This window comes from Clupea harengus, chromosome 2 (assembly GCF_900700415.2).
Source record: "Clupea harengus chromosome 2, Ch_v2.0.2, whole genome shotgun sequence".
NCBI lineage: Eukaryota > Metazoa > Chordata > Actinopteri > Clupeiformes > Clupeidae > Clupea > Clupea harengus.
In genome coordinates, this window is record NC_045153.1 from 5,550,243 (window position 1) to 5,569,763 (window position 19,521).

Consider the following 19,521-nt stretch of genomic DNA (forward strand, 5'->3'; position numbering starts at 1 on the left):
TTCCTTCTTATGCATCATGATATCACAGTGCAGATGGCTATGATGACACACTTCTGTTCTCAAACAGTTGTTTGTGGTGTCGTATTGCTGTTCTGTGTGTCCTGTTTATGTGTTTAGGATGCACAAGTTGTCTTGTAATTGCAATGTTATGATGTTTAAGTAATTCCAAAATATTGCTTCATTCATCTTGACTGCATGCAGTATTAGGATGCATAGGTTGTCTTTATGATGTAATTGCAATGGTGTGATGTTTAAGTAATTCCAAAATACTGCTTCATTAATCTTGACTGCATGCAGGATCCTAACACATTGTTGCATTGACAGGAAGTGCGTCTCTGTACCTGTTTGGCAGTGGAGACTCAGACCTGTATGAGGTGAAGGCGTTTACTGAAGACTACCATTCCTGGTTCATCGGCCAAACAGTCCAGAGAGGTGAGGGCGGGGATTGGGGGTTTGGCAGGGGGTTCTCAGGGGTTGGCAGGGGGTTCCGATGGGGTTCTGGGGGGGTTGGCAGGGGGTTCTGAGGGGGTTGGCAGGGGGTTCTGAGGGGTTCTGGTGGGGTTGGCAGATGGTTCTGGGGGGGTTTTATTCTTTATTCTTTCAGGTCTATGAGGCAAGGATGTAGGACTGAAGCTTTAAGATTTCTCTCAGTTTCTCAACATTTATAATGTGCAAGGCTACTACACATGACATTTCTGTGTTGAAAATGCTTCGTATTGGCATTTCAGTATGCTCACTTAAGTCAGTCAGGTCAATGGTGTGGTATCAGTGTGGTGAATTCATGAATGTGTCTCGATGTAAAACAGAACAGCACAGACTGTGACATCATATTTAGCATGTGTTCACTAGATCAGAGTCATATCTAGCATGTGTTTACTAGATCAAGATCATTTCTAACGTATCTACCAGATCAGAGTCACATGAGGAGAGCAGTTTTTCTGAGCCTGTGTGTCTGTCTCTGTGTGTGTCTCTGTGTGTCTCTGTGTGTCTGTGTGTGTCTGTGTGTGTCTCTGTTTGTCTGTGTGTCTGTGCGTGTGTGTATGTGTGCGCGTGTGCATGTGTGTGTTTCAGATGGCAGGCTGCTGTATATAACACAGATGGACCCCCTCTACCTGCTCCTGCCGTACCTGCTGAAGGCTGGGGCTGAGGTGAGACACAGAGACACTGCAGGAGTTACTGCATGGGCCACCACTCTCTCTCCCACTCTCTTTCTCACTCTCTCTTTCTCTCTCTCTCTTTCTCTCCCCCACACACTCTCTCACCCACTCTCCCTCTCTCTTGCACTCTCCCAGCTTTCCTGCTTTCTCCCACTCTCTCTCACTCTGTCCTTATGATGTCTTTTTCCATTATTTGTAGGTCAATTGAAATATGCACTGATTACGGCAAAGCTGGTATTATAACACTGCTCTTCCGTGGAGTGGCGCCATGCTAAACCAGTGGCGCTACAGTTAGCCATTAGCTTGGATTAAAAGGGGTTTTAAAGCATTGGCCCAGTCCACTTTATTCAGACACTCCTCTCTGGACGCTCCCTTTGCTGTACGTAAGGCCAGTGCTGAGCTGTAACCGTCTTCATGCGGTCACTGCTTTGTGTTGTTAGTGATCTCCGGGGGTTACACCCTTGTGATGTCACAGATCTTAATCATGTCACTGCTGCATTCTGTGTTCCCTTGTAACACGATCTGCTGGGCTTTGTTGCCATAGCACGCGTTACCCAAGCTGTGTGGTGATGCCACTGTCCCTTGCTGTGTTTGTGTTTCCATTTCCTGTCACCCTCACCGTGTCAGATGTCTGATGTTTACGTGTGGAGTTAGATCATTACCCCTCAGCTGAGCTGGGTCTCCCCCCCCCCCTATATCTCTTAATTTCTGTGTTTTTTAACACCTGTAACCCAGGAAAATATTCTCCATGCTACCATCATATAGCTCATAGCCAGCATGACACAACTAATTACATAATGCTACATTAATACTCAGGCTTCTCACAGGCTTCTATGATGTCACAGTGTTCCCTCAAGTAGACGTCTGTGATGTCACAATACTGTTCTCGAGCAGACGTCTGTGATGTCATAGTGTTGTTCTTGGTCATGTGGATGTGTTTCATAGTTGGTCTTTATGATTATAGGGTTTGTGTTAAGTGGCTAGTGGGCTTTCACTGTTAAAGATGCAGTCTGCCGTTCTGGCGAATGATTGTTGTTATTTGAGCTCAGCAGCCAATGAAATTGCACTACTCCTCTGTGCTCCTGAAGCAATGTGTTGATTGGCTTGAATTGTTAATGGCTAGGTCCGAGCTGTCACAGTGAATTTCTGCCGGCCGGGGAAAAAAGTTCCAGATGACGTAACGATACAATTCTAATCGGCTGTTATACTCTAGTCAGTGCTGCCAATTGCACAGCATTTCATATTGAACTGTCTTCGGTTGTAGTGCCTTACCCATATGCCCAAGCTACAGGTTCATTTGGTTCAGAAATTCAGAAAATCTTCAATCATCCAGTCATCAAATTATAGTTGAAGGAGAGACCATTGTGTGGTAGACCAACGCAATGCAATTACAAAAAAAAAAAAAAAAAAAAAACGTGCTGATTTGACTTCCATCTTCTTTCTTATCCCATAGTTCCTCCCATATGTTGTTGGTGGCGTCTTTAATGATTCATGTTATCTCATATCCACTGAGGGGAACGTCCTCTCCACTGAGAGCTTGTTCTATCCGCTGATTCATGTCACTTGAAAGGTCTTGCCTATACGCAGACTTCCCACTCTGGCTAGCCTGCACCAGAATGCTGACACTGCGTCTGAACAAATGGCCATATTCTGAGGCATATGGTCCTGTGCCCACTGTAGAGTGGTTATAATGGCCAGCCTTTCTACAGAAAACACTGCTAGACGACCCAATGTCCTCTGTTTAATAGCAGCTTCACATCCAGGCATGCAAAGTCCTGCTCCTGTTTTTCCTGAACTTTGACCTTTTGAACCGTTTGCTTATATTCCCATACATTGTTTCTAAGAACTGAGAGCTTCTCTTCCGTGTGTGTGTGTGTGTGTGTGTGTGTGTGTGTGTGTGTGTGTGTGTGTGTGTGTGTGTGTGTGTGTTTGTGTTCTCTAATCAATTAGTTTATTGGAATATTATAGAATATGGAATATTAATCACCTCTGCTTCTAGACCAAAGGCCTATGGTGTCTAATGTTTCAGTGTACATGAGGTTGAAACCATGAAGTTGTTGGCTAACGTAGTGTAAATGTCAAGCTCATTATAAAAAATGAAAAAATAAAAATAAAACATTTCTTTAATTCAAGAGGTAAGCTTTTTGTAATTACATTATCAATTATTTATTGGTATCACTAACAAGTTAAAACCAGTCGTCCACAAACGTAAAACAGCGTCTCCACGAACTGTGAAGAGCCTAGTGGTAGAGTTGACCTCCGTGACCTCTGTCAGCCTCCCAAGTAGCCAGAAGTCCAAATCACGCTCTTGCTGGTCTGAGGTGAAAGACGCGGTAAAACTTTATGAACTTCATTTTAATCAAGAGCGCAGACCTTTTTAGATCTTTTCATAGCAGCCAGCGTGGCAACAGCACAGATCAGCTGATTGGAACGGCATTGATACGTCATCCTGAGCGTTTTTCCCGGCCGGGACTAATTTCCTGTGACCGAGCCACTGTGGTCGTTTTCCTATTTCCAGAACCAGGACTGTTTACGAACGCCAGAGAGCTGGAGGAGCAATTCACTGATTGTGACAAAAACTGTATAGGATTAGAATTGTGCACTGCGCCTTTAACTGATCTTGTGGTATGACTTTGTGGTGTGTAGGGGAAGTTCCAGCCGGTGGAGCAGGTGGTGAAAGATGAGGACTACACCTTTAAATGATCGTGTGGTATGACTTTGTGGTGTGTAGGGGAAGTTCCAGCCGGTGGAGCAGGTGGTGAAGGATGAGGACTTCCCAGGATGCACCAGGCTCCTCAGCTGCACGCGCTCACTGAAGTCTCTCCATCATGTGGCCGACGAGAAAGGTGAGGGTTGCTGGGATACCGTTCTATGAGGAATAACATAAGCATACATATAATATGTGTACAATATAAACAACCCTTATATGATAATCATTATATACGTATAATATGTGTACAATATAAACAACCGTTATATGAGGAATAACATAGACTTATACGTATAATATGTGTACAATATAAACAACCCTTATATGATAATCATTATATACGTATAATATGTGTACAATATAAACAACCTTTATATGATAATCATTATATAAGTATAATACTGTATGTTTACAATATAAACAACCGTTATATGATAATCATTATATACGTATAATATGTTTACAATATAAACAACCGTTAAATGATAATCATTATATAAGTATAATATGTTTACAATATAAACAACCCTTATATGATAATCATTATATACGTATAATATGTTTACAATATAAACAACCGTTAAATGATAATCATTATATAAGTATAATATGTTTACAATATAAACAACCGTTGAAGCACCAGTACCATCAGGAGCAGAAACCAGCTGCTGCTCTTCATATGGAGTCTGTGATGATAGTTCCTCTTCATATGGAGTCTGTGATGATAGTTCCTCTTCATATGGAGTCTGTGATGATAGTTCCCCTTCATGTGGAGTCTGTGATGATAGTTCCTCTTCATGTGGAGTCTGTGATGATAGTTCCTCTTCATGTGGAGTCTGATAGTTACTCTGTGATGATAGTTCCTCTTCATGTGGAGTCTGGTAGTTACTCTGTGATTATAGTTCCTCTTCATGTGGAGACTGTGATGATAGTTCCTCTATGGAGTCTGTGATGATAGTTCCTCTATGGAGTCTGTGATTATAGTTCCTCTTCATATGGAGTCTGATGATAGTTCCTCTTCATATGGAGTCTGTGATGATAGTTCCTCTTCATATGGAGTCTGTGATTATAGTTCCTCTTCATATGGAGTCTGATGATAGTTCCTCTTCATGTGGAGTCTGTGGAGTCTGTGATGATAGTTTCTCTTCATATGGAGTCTGTGATGATAGTTCCTCTTCATGTGGAGTCTGTGGAGTCTGTGATGATAGTTCCTCTTCATATGGAGTCTGATTATAGTCCCTCTTCATGTGGATCACAAATGGTTGCTTTTCTTTCAGTAGTATTCTTGTTGCACTCTATTTGGATACGTGCACTGGCAGAAACAATTGTTTTTATCACTCTTTCTTCCCCATTGTTTCTCCTCCCTTCTTTCTCTCCCTCCTTTCTGTCCCTTCTTAATGTCTGTCTATCTGTCTGTCTGTCTGTCTGTCTGTCTCTGTGTCCCTCACAGAGGTGGGCAGTCTGAAGTTTCACAGGGTCAGTCAGGAGAAGACTTTGGATTGGCTGAAGAAGAAGGCGAGTCTGTCTCACTCATATTAACATGTCTGTCTGACTGTCGCACTCATATTAACATGCTGTCTGTCTCACTCATAACATGTCTGTCTCACTGATATTAACATGTCTGTCTCACTCATATTAACATGTCTGTCTCACTCATATTAACATGTCTGTCTGTCTCACTCATATTAACATGTCTGTCTCACTGATATTAACATGTCTGTCTGTCTCACTCATATTAACATGTCTGTCTCTCTCATATTAACATGTCTGTCTCACTCATATTAACATGTCTGTCTCACTCATATTAACATGTCTGTCTCACTCATATTAACATGGCATCTGTCTCACTCATATTGACATGTCTGTCTCTCTCATATTAACATGGCATCTGTCTCACTCATATTAACATGTCTCACTGTCTCACTCATATTAACATGTCTGTCTCACTGTCTCACTCATATTAACATGTCTGTCTCACTCATATTAACATGTCTGTCTCACTCATATTAACATGTCTGTCTCTCTCATATTAACATGTCTGTCTCACTGATATTAACATGGCATCTGTCTCACTCATATTAACATGTCTGTCTCACTCATATTAACATGGCATCTGTCTCACTCATATTAACATGTCGTCTGTCTCACTCATATTAACATGTCTGTCTCTCTCATATTGACATGTCTGTCTCACTCATATTAACATGTCTGTCTCACTGATATTAACATGTCTGTCTCTCTCATATTGACATGTCTGTCTCACTCATATTAACATGTCGTCTGTCTCACTCATATTAACATGTCTGTCTCTCTCATATTGACATGTCTGTCTCACTCATATTAACATGTCTGTCTCACTGTCTCACTCATATTAACATGGCGTCTGTCTCACTCATATTAACATGTCTGTCTCACTGTCTCACTCATATTAACATGTCTGTCTCACTCATATTAACATGTCTGTCTCACTCATATTAACATGTCTGTCTGTCTCACTCATATTGACATGTCTGTCTCACTGTCTCTCTCATATTAACATGTCTGTCTGTCTCACTCATATTGACATGTCTGTCTCTCTCATATTAACATGTCTGTCTCACTCATATTAACATGTCTGTCTCACTCATATTAACATGTCGTCTGTCTCACTGATATTAACATGTCGTCTGTCTCACTGATATTAACATGGCATCTGTCTCACTCATATTAACATGTCTGTCTCACTGTCTCACTCATATTAACATGCTGTCTGTCTCACTCATATTAACATGTCGTCTGTCTCACTGATATTAACATGGCATCTGTCTCACTCATATTAACATGTCTGTCTCTCATATTGACATGTCGTCTGTCTCACTGATATTAACATGGCATCTGTCTCACTCATATTAACATGTCTGTCTCTCTCATATTGACATGTCCTGGTACAGTGTTTACATTCTAGCTGAGGTTGAGCTCTCTTAGTGTGTGGCAAACAATCCCTCTTTCTCACACGTACACACACTCTCTCACATAACAATTAAAACACAAATGCACTTAAACACAGACCACACCACACACACACACACACACACACACACACACACACACACACACACACCTGTAGCCCACACCTGTAGCACACTGTGATGAAAGTGTGTGTTCTTCTCCAGGTTGAGCAAACACACACACACACACACACACACACACACACCTGTAGCAAACTGTGATGAAAGTGTGTGTTCCTCTCCAGGTCGAGAGGACGGTCAGTACACTCAGGAAGAGCAACATCTCTGTTGGGGGAGGAGTCAAATCATCAACCTTCATCAGAGTGAAGCAGGAAGAACAGGCCTCGGATGGTAAGTGTGGGTGTGTGTGTGCGTGCATGTTTATTTATAGCTGTGTTCATGTGTTTTAATGTCTAAAGTAAAGTGTGTTTGGTACTTCATGCGAGTGCGTATTGTAACCACATGACCCCGGTTCATTTCTATTTGTTTGTTGTTTCTTTTCATGCGAAGAAGTGCAGTCTTTGCATGCGATCTGTGTTTGTGAAGTGCAGACTTTGCATGCGATCTGTGTTTGTGTTTGTGAAGTGTATTATTGATTGTGAAATGTGATCTCTGAGTGTACAGATGAGCTCATGTAAATGTGTGCCTGTCTGTGTTCTACAGAAGACTACCTTCGCTACGCTCATGGACTTGTGTCAGAGTATATCAGCGAGGACCTCCGCAAAGACTTACTTAAGCACTTACAGTATGTACACACACACACACATGCACGCACACACACACGCACGCACACACACACACACACACACACACACACAGAGCAACTGCAGGAAATCGGTTGTGTTGTAGTGTTGCAATACAGTGCCTTATGCACCTCAGTAGTCAGTAAGTCTGAAGAGTGGAGATGCTATGCCCCCCAATTTCATTGAGAGACAAAATAACAACGTCATCAAGACAGACAGGAAGAGGTGTTAGGCTGTGTGGATCACCATGAGCCACAGGCCACAGTGTGTGTGAGGAACTCAAGGAAAGGACACCGTCCACAAGCCTTCGCTGATATAAAACGACTTGTGTATGAGATGCTCTGTTGATAACAGAGGGCTCTTTGATGAGTGTGTGTGGGCAGACTGTGTGAGGATTACTGGCTCATCCTTGGATCAGAGACAGAATCTCTTGGCCCAGTTCCTGTGGGAAGTAAGTCACCTGCCAGTCAGTCAGTCTAGATGATGATGAAGATGATGATGATGATGATGATGGTGATGCCCCTTATTTGAAGTCATAAAAAAGTTGTGGCATCATGGAATCTGATCAGCTCGCCTGAATTATCTTTGATCTGTTTGTCAGACCCTCCGACTCTAAAAACTCCACATCGTTATTTCTGTGCTAGGACACGAGCGCGGTGCGGTGCGGTGCGGTGCGGTGCGGCGTGTCTCTATGCGAACTCATCACCATTTCAAATGAGTTGTGTCGTGGTGCTGTCATCCGCTAACTTCACAAGTGCCAGAAGGAGTTGCTCTGATTTTGTGTTTTTTTGTGGTTTTTTTTTTTGCCCTCGTGGGAGAAAAAGAGGCGGCGATGCCCAGATCTGAACTAACGCTGAGTTCAGGCGTAGGGTAGAGGAGCGTAGACGAGACGAGACGAGACGCGAGAGCACACCTGAATACTCTGTTTAACCCGCACTCTGCATGACCTCCCTCCGCCTGACGAACAGCAGCGTCTGTCAGTGGCTCCAGCGTCTGTCAGTCAGTCCTGCTTTAAAATAGGGATGCACGATAATATCGGCACGACATCGGTATCTGCAGATAAAAGCTTCAAAACTTAATTATCGGCATCTGCAGATATGAAAATTTCTGCCGATGTACCTGGCCGATAAAGTGAAGTTCAAATTATGCGCACGCGAAGCAAATGTTTTGGTTACTATGAGCACCAACAACGTAATTCAACACGTCGGCTGTGTGGCAGTACTTCACAGTATCAGAGGATGTTGACATGCTATTTGTCAGGAAACTTTTCAGGAGATGGAAGAGGAGACGACAGCTTGGCCGTAAAGTAGGTTACATGCATAGATGGAGACCACTCGCGTGCAACGCTTTGCAACATTACCTGTCGCGCGCTAATAGAAGTTAAAAAGTTGCTAGTTAGCTAGACAACACTGGCTAGTTAGCTTGCATGCTACGTGACACCAGCGAAGTTGATGATCTCATTTGACGGGATGTGAAACGTTATGTCACGAGCCCACGCTATCTGTACATAGCTTACTTTTGCATATATGGAATTTATATAGCTAACTTGGCAATAACCTTACATAGATTAGTCTAGAAATCCTAGAAGGGATGTTATTAAACTGTAAGTCAGTTAACCAACGTTAGCTTTCCAAGTTAGCCAAGTTGCGTTTCCAGAGTGTAGTTGTTCAAGTTGGTACTGTTCAAGTATGAAAATTGTGACGTGAAAATATAAATAAATCTGCCATATTGGAAATCATTTCAATAGTTTCATGAGTGAATGTCTATTTCTAAAATGATACAAATCAAGTTTTTAAATGTCCTGTATCTACAGCAATACCCTATCATAATAACAGATTCATTCTAGTATAGGAGAGACTTTTCAATAATTAAAAAGCAGAGGTGTATATATCGGCATCGGCAATCGGCCAAAATGAGCTTGTAAATATCGGCATATCGGATATCGGCTAAAATTCAATATCGTGCATCCCTACTTTAAAAACATTGAGTCATCGGCTCCAGCTTCTGTCAGTCAGTCATGCTTGACCAACAAACTAGACTTGAGCCTCCCGATGAGTGAGTTCTTATGTGAACTCTTTGTATAAGATAGTGACATTTGATATGAATTGTATTTATAGTTAAGTAGTCATGTCCTGGTTTTAAACTTGCTGGTTATCTGCTGGTTGAGCCTGAAGCTGTTGCTGGCAGAGACACCAGTAGGCTATTTAGGACGCAGCAGAGGCAGGATCTAAGCAGCCTGGAGTGGGAGGTTGTGTACTGAAAAGTACCCATGACCTATGTGTACTTGCAAGTACACATGATCTTTGTATACTTGCAAGCAATGTGTTTACAGCTAAGTAGTTTCATCGTGCCACAAGATAACAAGGCCTCCATCTGGACCTGTGTGAGAAATGGTCTGATGTGTAGGTCAGGGCCTGATGCTTTCATTTTAAACTGGTTGGGTATTGGTTGGAAGTGGGAAGTGGTTGCTAGGGTACAGTACGGGTGTGTTTAGTGTGGCAGGGGATGGTTGCTAGGGTACAGTACGGGTGTGTTTAGTGTGCCAGGGGATGGTTGCTAGGGTACAGTACGGGTGTGTTTAGTGTGCCAGGGGATGGTTGCTAGGGTACAGTACGGGTGTGTTTAGTGTGCCAGGGGATGGTTGCTAGGGTACAGTACGGTTGTGTTTAGTGTGCCAGGGGATGGTTGCTAGGGTACAGTACGGGTGTGTTTAGTGTGCCAGGGGTGTGGCATTTACATTCATACATCCTTACATTACATTACATTCATAAATATTCAACACTCTTGTCTCATGTAGTCACACAGTTTACATTGTACACATGTTAACACACACACACCCTTACTCACAGAGTGAGTCTGTTAGTCACAGCTGTGCACTGCAGTAAAGTGTGTCTGTTAGGACTGATAATGACCCACCTCTTTTTCTCTTTGTGTGTCTGTGTGTCTGTGTGTGTGTGTGTGTCTGTGTCTGTGTCTGTGTGTGTCTGTGTCTGTGTCTGTGCCTGTGCCTGTGCCTGTGCCTGTGCCTGTGCCTGTGTGTCTGTGTCTGTGTCTGTGTCTGTGTCTGTGTGTGTGTGTGTGTGTGTGTGTCTGTGTCTGTGTCTGTGTCTGTAGACTACCTGAGCTCAGCAGCCCTAAACAGGAGCCTCCAGCAAAGGTAAGGCCTCATCCCCTTCCTGTGTTTCCAGTCTCAGCTCCCTGTGTCCCTCTGGTGGTCATGCACTGCCTCTGCAGGGCATAACTGCTAGATCTGTGCGCATGGCCTCTCTCTTCCTCTCTTTCTCTCTCTTCCTCTCTTACTTTCTTTCTCTCTTTCTATCTTTCTCTCTTCCTCTCTTTCTTCTCTGCAGAGCATAACTGCTAGGTCTGTGTGCATGGCCTCTCTCTTCCTCTTTCTCTCTGTCGCACGGCATTCTGGGATAACCTCGTCTGAATGTCCCATGTAGCTCTCTCTTCGGTCTCTGATCGAACCAAGACACCCTCGGAGGTGTTGTTGTTGCCAGTGGCGTCGTCAAGGCGACGACATCGGTTGGTGATGTTTGTTTGGTTTTCGGCAGAAGCGGAAACTGTCTGACCTACCGGTGGAGGCCAAGGATGACTACACCAAGTTGAACAGCTCTGACTTTACACGCAAGGTGAGTGCCCAGCGGAGACATTGCCAAGGGGAAGGGGACAGGAAGTAGCTCTGTTTCTCCGTGTCTTCTCACGTCCACTCTGCCACCAGTCCAGAGCTAAGCCTCGCTGTGGGGGGGTCACCTGCTGTAGCTAGCGCTAGCACATTAGCGCTCCCACACTGGACTTTATGTTTGATGTGCAAATGAACATTCCCAGATTTTTGTTAGTTTGTTTGTTTATTAGTGCAGTTTGTTTTGTTCGTTTAATAGTGCAGTTTGTTTGTTTGTTTATTCGTGTAGTTTGTTTGTTTGTTTATTAGTGCAGTTTGTTTGTTTGTTTATTAGTGCAGTTTATCTGTTTATTAATGCAGTTTGTCTGTTTGTTTATGAGTGCAGCTTGTCTGTTTGTTAATTAGTGCAGTTTGTCTGTTTGTTTATGAGTGCAGCTTGTCTGTTTGTTAATTAGTGCAGTTTGTTTATTAGTGCGGGTTTAACAAGGATGATACAGCAGACACAGCTGCATGAAGCCAGTGTTCTATATGAAGGAGAGACGGGTTTGAAGGTGGTGTTCTGTAGGAAGGAGAGACTGGTTTGAAGCCGGCGTTCTGTAGGAAGGAGAGACGGGTTTGAAGCCGGTGTTCTGTAGGAAGGAGAGACGGGTTTGAAGGCGGTGTTCTCTGGGAAGGAGAGACGGGTTTGAAGCCAGCGTTCTGTAGGAAGGAGAGACGGGTTTGAAGCCGGCGTTCTGTAGGAAGGAGAGACGGGTTTGAAGCCGGCGTTCTGTAGGACGGAGAGACGGGTTTGAAGGCGGTGTTCTCTGGGAAGGAGAGATGGGTTTGAAGCCGGTGTTCTCTGGGAAGGAGAGATGGGTTTGAAGCCGGTGTTCTCTGGGAAGGAGAGACGGGTTTGAAGCCGGTGTTCTCTGGGAAGGAGAGACGAGTTTGAAGCCGGTGTTCTGTAGGAAGGAGAGATGGGTCAGGCCTTTTGGGAAAAGTAGAAAAACAGCAGTTCTCTCTTTTTTCAGTTCATGTTTCTGTCATGCTTAGTCTTGGATCGTTTTCGCACAATCCTGGCGGGTGTTTTGGGGGGCTTCTCAGGGCTGGGTTTGGGGTGCTGCTCGGAGCTGGGTTAGGGGGTGCTGCTCGGGGCTGGGTTTGGGGTGCTGCTCGGGGCTGGGTTTAGGGGTGCTGCTCGGGGCTGGGTTTGGGGTGCTGTGTGTCTTCAGTCAAGAGGGTAACCCCATCCTGTCGTGTCCTTCCAGCCGCCCAAGAAGATGACCGCCGCTCAGAAGAGCCTGGCCAAGGTGGACAAGACGGGCATGAAGAGCTTGTCAGCCTTCTTCAGCCCTAAAGTCAAGCAGGAGAAACACTAGACCTGTGTGTGTCTCTGTATGTGTCTGTGTCTGTGTCTGCGTCTGCGTCTGCGTCTGTGTCTGCCTGTGTCTGTGTCTGTGTCTGTCTGCCTGTGTCTGTGTCTGTCTGTGTCTGTCTGTGTCTGTGTCTGTGTCTGTGTCTGTGTGTGTCTGTGTCTGCCTGTGTCTGTCTGTGTCTGTGTCTGCCTGTGTCTGCCTGTGTCTGTGTCTGCGTCTGTGTCTGCCTGTGTCTGTGTCTGCGCCTGTGTCTGTGAATGTACATGAGGGAGAGGTGGTGAATGTGTGCTATGTTTTTGATAATAAAGAAAGATTTCATATCAATCCTTATGTGTCTCTATGAATGGTCTCTGTTTGTACTCTAACAATATATTCAACTGATTTCATCTTCAGTGCTAACAGGTATAACATGTATTGAAATGTGACCGCATGTGTTCAAATCTCAGGTACACCTGTAGAACACTCTCTGACTCCACAGGTAAAGAGCAGGTGAGGGGGTCCACTCTCTGACTCCGCAGGTAAAGAGCAGGTGAGGGGGTCCACTCTCTGACTCCGCAGGTAAAGCGCAGGTGTGGGGGTCCACTCTCTGACTCCGCAGGTAAAGAGCAGGTGTGGGGGGCCACTCTCTGACTCCGCAGGTAAAGAGCAGGTGTGGGGGGCCACTCTCTGACTCCGCAGGTAAAGAGCAGGTGAGGGGGTCCACTCTCTGACTCCGCAGGTAAAGAGCAGGTGTGGGGGGCCACTCTCTGACTCCACAGGTAAAGAGCAGGTGTGGGGGTCCACTCTCTGACTCCACAGGTAAAGAGCAGGTGTGGGGGTCCACTCTCTGACTCCACAGGTAAAGCGCAGGTGTGGGCCTGAACGAGGTCAAAGGTGAGACCAGGGTCCTGGTGCAGTTGGCTGGGGTCAAAGGGCAAAGTGGGTGTGACTAAGCTCTCGTCTGTTTTTCAGACATTCCAGACTCCACGGTATCGGTTGGGACTCGGATGCTCTCATCAATATCCTAGTGGTTTCCCTTGACGACAGTAGGTCATAGGACACCAGCACAGCTGCTGCAGAAAGGGAAAACTCACAGCATTAGAATGGATCCTTTTGTGTGTGTGTGTGCATGCGTGTTTGATCTCTGTACATACCTTGGGGTGTGTGTGTGGGTGTGTGTGTGAGACTTGTGAAACCAAAAGAAGGAAGCGTGACAACTCGGTGTGTGTGTGTGTGTGTGTGTGTGTGTGTGTGAAACAAAAACATGGAAGTGAGAGGTGTACACACGAAAAGGAACGTTTATCTCCAAATACCTCTGAAGGATGCAGTAGGTGTAGGTGTGTGTGTGTGTATATGTGTGTGTGTGTAGGTGTGTGTGTGTGTGTGTATATGTGTGTGTGTGTGCGTGTGTGTATATGCGTGTGTGTGTGTGTGCATGTGTGTGTGTGTGTGTGTGTGTATGCGTGTGTGTGTAGGTGTGTATATGTGTGTGTGTAGGTGTGTATATGTGTGTGTGTGTGTATATGTGTGTGTGTGTGTGGTTGTGTGTGTGTGTGTAGGTGTGGTTGTGTGTGTGTGTGTAGGTGTGTTTGTGTGTGTGTTTGTGTGTGTGTATATGTGTGTGCGTGTGTGTGTGTATATGTGTGTGTGTGTATATGTGTGTGTGTGTGTGTGTGTGTATATGTGTGTGCGTGTGTGTGTGTGTATATGTGTGTGTGTGTGTGTGTGTATATGTGTGTGTGTGTGAGTTTCTGAGTGAAATATTGTACTTTCTACTCCACTACATTTATTTGACAGGTACTAGTTGCTTTTGAGATGAAGATTTTACACACGAGGTAAAAAACAAGCTTTTAAAATACAACACATTGTTGAAGACTTAAGCCAGTGGGTTCCGGCCTTTGGGCCTTTGGTGGAATTGGCGTCACTATTCAGATGTGTGAGTTAACAGCTCCACCAAATAGTGACTTTCCACTCTAGACTTCACATGGTTTCATTTCATGAAATGATCCAATATCTCACCAAAATTAAAGATTAGAGAAAAAGAAAACAGATTTGTGCATCAGAACTTTTGTTTTTACTTCTTTCCTCTCCCATGAATCATCTCACCACCCCTCTAATCCTATATGAAGTAGTTTAATCTAGTTCAGATATATCTGGTGTCCCTGTACATTAAACTATATGAAGTAGTTTAATCTAGTTCAGATGTATCTGTGTGTGTGTGTGTGTGTGTGTGTGTGAGAGTGTAGGTGTGTGTAAGTGTAGGTGTGTGTAAGTGTAGGTGTGTAGTCACTCTATTCACACAAGTTTCTGACTGTTTGCATTTAAGTATGTAAGTACATTTCTGAGACCAATGACAAAAAGAAATCCTGACACAACAGTTGTGTACTCACATCGTGTAACACACACACACACACACACACACACACACACACACACACACACACACACACTCCTACCCCAGTGGGACACCTGTGCACAGCCACAGATCTTTCGTTTCATGGTGCTGTGGGCTCCAGAGTTTCACTGGTTTCAGCCGACCTGCACTCAACTTCCCCTTCCTGAGAAAGAGCAACTGACTGCATGCAAAACACCAGAAACCTGAGGCTGCTTTAGGACTTCAGACAATCAAATATGGCCAGAACTAAACAGAGAGCCTGAACAACAAGGATTATTTTTGCCGCTTTATTGTTTTTTGGACAGTGGGCTTACTCGATTTGACCTTTGACCTTTGACTTAACAAAATCAACAACTTTATTGTTAGAGCAGTGAGATGCTCATTTAGAGGGAGTCTGGGCCTGTCCTGTCTGTCTGGGCCTGGCCTGTCTGGGCCTGTCCTGTCTGTCTGTCTGTCTGGGCCTGTCCTGTCTGGGCCTGTCCTGTCCTGTCTGTCTGTCTGGGCCTGTCCTGTCTGTCCTGTCTGTCTGTCTGTCTGGGTCTGTCCTGTCTGTCTGTCTGTCCTGTCCTGTGTGTGTGTCTGTCCTGTCTGTCTGTCTGTCTGTCTGTCTGTCTGTCTGTCTGGGCCTGTCTGTCTGGCTGTCTCTCTGTCTGGGCCTGTCCTGTCTGTCTGTCTGTCTGTCTGTCTGTCTGTCTGTCTGGGTCTGTCCTGTCTGTCCTATGTGTGTCTTACCAAACAGCTTTAGATTCACTGACAGACAGACTGGCTGGCCTCATTGATGAGTTGCTGGTTGTGTGTGGTACAGCTATATGAAGACAAAAAAGACTTGCAGTGCATTAGGGCTGAGTTTAGTATGATGCATCTGACCAGGTGAAGCTTAAGCATGCTTACCGAGACATAATCTGATTGGCTCTCATCTGGCTCAAACACACTTACTGCGACAGAATCTGATTGGCCCTCATCTGGCTCAAACACACTTACTGCAACAGAATCTGATTGGCCCTCATCTGGCTCAAACACACTTACTTCGACAGAATCTGAGTCTGGATTTGACCAGGCCCTCATCGGGCTGGGACCCATTAGCTGTGGGTCAGATCTGAGCCTCGTCAATTACATATCAACAAATAATATGAGTATAATGCAAACCTACTGGAAGTAAATCTGATGGGGGTGGGATGCAGAGAAGATCGAGGTGAATCTGATTGGATGGGATACAGAGATTAGGAAGAGATGGTGTGAGAGAGAGATGAAGAAGATGATGATCTAATCTGGAGGAGAGAGAGGTGAGGAAGATGATGTCTAATCTGGAAAAGAGAGATGAGGAAGATGAGGGTCTAGGATCCAGCGGAGCACAGGTGTCCCCAGCGGAGCGAGGTCTCGAGTTCTCCACACATTTGATAATTCATGAGAAGGAGAAACACGAGTTTCCCAAACACGGGTTCCCATGGAGACCAGAACTAAAGGGGTGGGTGTAGGGGCGTTAGGGTGAGAGCGCTGTCCCTCTAAGATTAGTCTCCTAGGTTTAGTTCTGCTGGGTTAGCACACCCACTGAGCTAGCATGAAGCTAACCTCTGAGTTATCAGTTTTTCTGCTCAGCAAGAATTTGTTCTTTTTTCTGGTGGTAACATTTAATAATTAATACAGATTTCTGTTAAGGTGTCTTAATAACATTTAAGTACAAAAATGAATGTATAACTAAAATCAAATAGAGTTCCCAAGTAAAGCTTCTTATTTTCATGTCAAACTGGTAAAAAAACGAAACAAGTCATAAGAACCAATCACCCTCCGTTCAAATAATAATCACCCACAAATCTCAGTCATGTACTCTCTTGTACTCTCTCCCTTCATGGAGTCTTGCGCTCACTCATTCTATCCCCACCCAGTGTCCAGGACCTGCAGGCATCCTCTCAGCCTCCTCCTCTTAGCCTCTGAGCTGCTCTCACACACAGCTCACAGGTGAGACCTTGGCCTGATGAAGACCGGAGGGGCCGAAATGTTGCTTTTAATATTCAATTCATTTGCTGGGAGTATCTATGGTTCATATAGATCCAGTAATGTTCAATTCATTTGCTGGGAGTATCTATGGTTCATATAGATCCAGTAATGTTCAATTCATTTGCTGGGAGTATCTATGGTTCTCATAGATCCAGTAATGTTCGATTCATTTGCTGGGAGTATCTATGGTTCTCATAGATCCAGTAATGTTCAATTCATTTGCTGGGAGTATCTATGGTTCTCATAGATCCAGTAATGTTCGATTCATTTGCTGGGAGTATCTATGGTTGTCATAGATCCAGACCCTGCCACACTCAGTCCTTCTTGTTGAGTTTGGGTTTGAAGCGGAGCGTCTGGAAGGCGCTCTCCACCACCTTGGGTAGGTGTATGGGGTGGCGCTGGAGTCTGCGCCCGCTGGCCGTGCCACTCTGCCCCGTGCCACTCTGGCCCTTTCCACTCTGGCCCTTGCGTCGGCCAGCAGGGTCCGGTCCAGGGTCCAGTCTGGACTCGGGGGGGCGCCGCAGTCGGGACTCGTCCATGGAGAACCGGCGCGGGTCTCGCAGAACCCAGTTAGAGTGGAGATCATGCCCACTGGTGCTGGTGGCCACTGGAGGAGAGGAAGAGAACGTTTGAACAAGTACAGTAAGTCTAAGACACACCTATTACTTAAGAATTCATATATGCTTTATATAGTCTAAGACACACATACATATTACTGAGGAATTCATATATGCTTCATATAGTCTAAGACACACATACATATTACTGAAGAATTCATATATGCTTCATATAGTCTAAGACACACATATATATTACTGAAGAATTCATAAACGCTTCATATAGTCTAAGACACACATACATATTACTGAAGAATTCATATATGCTTCATATAGTCTAAGACACACATATATATTACTGAAGAATTCATAAACGCTTCATATAGTCTAAGACACACATACATATTACTGAGGAATTCATATATGCTTCATATAGTCTAAGACACACATACATATTACTGAAGAATTCATATATGCTTCATATAGTCTAAGACACACATACATATTACTGAAGAATTCATATATGCTTCATATAGTCTAAGACCGGGGTTCTCAACCTTTTCTACTCCAAGGCCCACCTATTCGTATTTGTAACAGGGTGGGGCCCAACAGACACCCCGCTTATTTTAGCTGATCTATATTCCATTCTTATTAATAAGCGATTGTTATGTGTCACAAAGAGCAACATCAGCACCTGCTACAGGTGGGAGCCTAGAAATGAATACAAGAAAATCTACCTCTAGATCAAAATAATATTTTGCACCAGAAAACAACATAAAACCGCACAGAGCATTTTCAGTCAAAAGGGATTTGAAACAAAGGAACTTACTTGCAGTAGGCCTAGGCCTATTTGTGCACAGCAAACAAGCAAGTACATAAAACCAGAATAGACAAAGAAAATATAGCATGCACTCAAAACAAGTGATGAAACATGCAAACAAGACCACTCAGCTAGGCCTAATTAAAATAGGTGATGCTTCAGACATGCAAACAAATAGGTTGAAATAAGATAGTGAGCATAGAGATAGAGGTTAAATAGAGTGAGAGAGAGAGAGAGACACACAGAGATAGAGGGAGGGAGAGAAGAGAGGGGGCAGAGGGTAAATCGAGAGAGAGAGGAGAGAGGGAGAGGCGGATCTGATCTGGCTCTGATCCAGTCCAGAGTGGTGTCTTTTCTTCCAGACGCCAGGACAAAGAGTTCCTATTCACAGCCCCTACCCATCCAAACAACCACAATTGCATACTGGCCTACCGATGAAATCTACGTCAGCGTTTCCGTCGTCCACGTTGGGCTTGCGCGTGGGCTCCAGGTCACAGCTCGCGATGACGGAGTCGAGGAACTGGAGCGTGTCCTCCTCGTTGGGGATCGGAGGAGCCGTGGGCTCAGGTCTCGTGCTCTGACAACAACCAAAGCGGGAAATGAAAATAGGTTATTAAAGCATGGTCAGAGAGAACACCAGCATTCTAATACCCCTTTTGCCCGTTAGGCTCTGACACAGGAGACCTACCTGAGTGGCTTTGGTCCGTGGTGGTTGTGGGGCGGGCTTTTTCTTGGGCGACACCAGTGAGTTCCTCCGCTCCGCGTTCTGAAGGTTAATTACGCTCCGGGTGTACTGACGCCTCAACGCGACTAGTTCCTGAAGGTACTGTAAACAGTTCTGGTTTTGCGAGTAGAGCCATATCTGGTCCTCGCGGGACTGGTAGTAGTACAATGCGGTGGTGGACTCGAGGTTAACCGAACTTTTGCTGCGTTTCAGCGTGGTGTCTGGTTCCTGCGTGCGCCTGCTGCGAGTCTCACCCACCACCAGCATGGACGTGCTGCGCACCAGCTTGACGGTGCACGCGCTATGGTAGTCGTCGCGGGCTTTGTGGCCGTCCTGATGCCGCTGGCCATGATTGGGGCGGAACACAGCGTTAATCTTCCTGAACATGATTTCCTCAGGTGCAGTTACATTCCAGAACAGTCAAACACGAAGCACAACCCAGATGAGATATCAGACTGTAACGAGCCTCCC

At 44.8% G+C, this 19,521-nt stretch overlaps 2 protein-coding genes across 2 annotated transcripts in view; one reads left to right on the forward strand and one right to left on the reverse strand.

Annotated features, from left to right (window-relative positions):
- Window positions 1–12,666, forward strand: part of rnaseh2b (ribonuclease H2, subunit B) — a 13,633-nt gene extending 967 nt beyond the window's left edge. Inside the window, exons 3-11 of the mRNA XM_031581451.2 lie at window positions 325–432; window positions 1,072–1,148; window positions 3,889–4,003; window positions 5,318–5,382; window positions 7,100–7,205; window positions 7,518–7,599; window positions 10,712–10,754; window positions 11,155–11,232; window positions 12,473–12,666. Coding sequence (XP_031437311.1) covers window positions 325–432; window positions 1,072–1,148; window positions 3,889–4,003; window positions 5,318–5,382; window positions 7,100–7,205; window positions 7,518–7,599; window positions 10,712–10,754; window positions 11,155–11,232; window positions 12,473–12,583 — 785 coding nt within the window. The 3' untranslated portion in view covers window positions 12,584–12,666. The remainder of the gene's footprint in view (window positions 1–324; window positions 433–1,071; window positions 1,149–3,888; window positions 4,004–5,317; window positions 5,383–7,099; window positions 7,206–7,517; window positions 7,600–10,711; window positions 10,755–11,154; window positions 11,233–12,472) is intronic.
- Window positions 12,667–17,232: 4,566 nt separating this feature from the next.
- On the reverse strand, window positions 17,233–19,437 carry LOC116225021 (uncharacterized protein C13orf42). The gene is made up of 3 exons (XM_042703252.1): window positions 19,015–19,437; window positions 18,751–18,903; window positions 17,233–17,608 (listed from the first exon to the last, which is right to left on the reverse strand). The coding sequence occupies exons 1-3, from the start codon at window positions 19,435–19,437 to the stop codon at window positions 17,264–17,266; spliced, it is 921 nt and encodes a 306-aa protein (XP_042559186.1). The 3' UTR covers window positions 17,233–17,263.
- Between the last annotated feature and the right edge of the window lie 84 nt (window positions 19,438–19,521).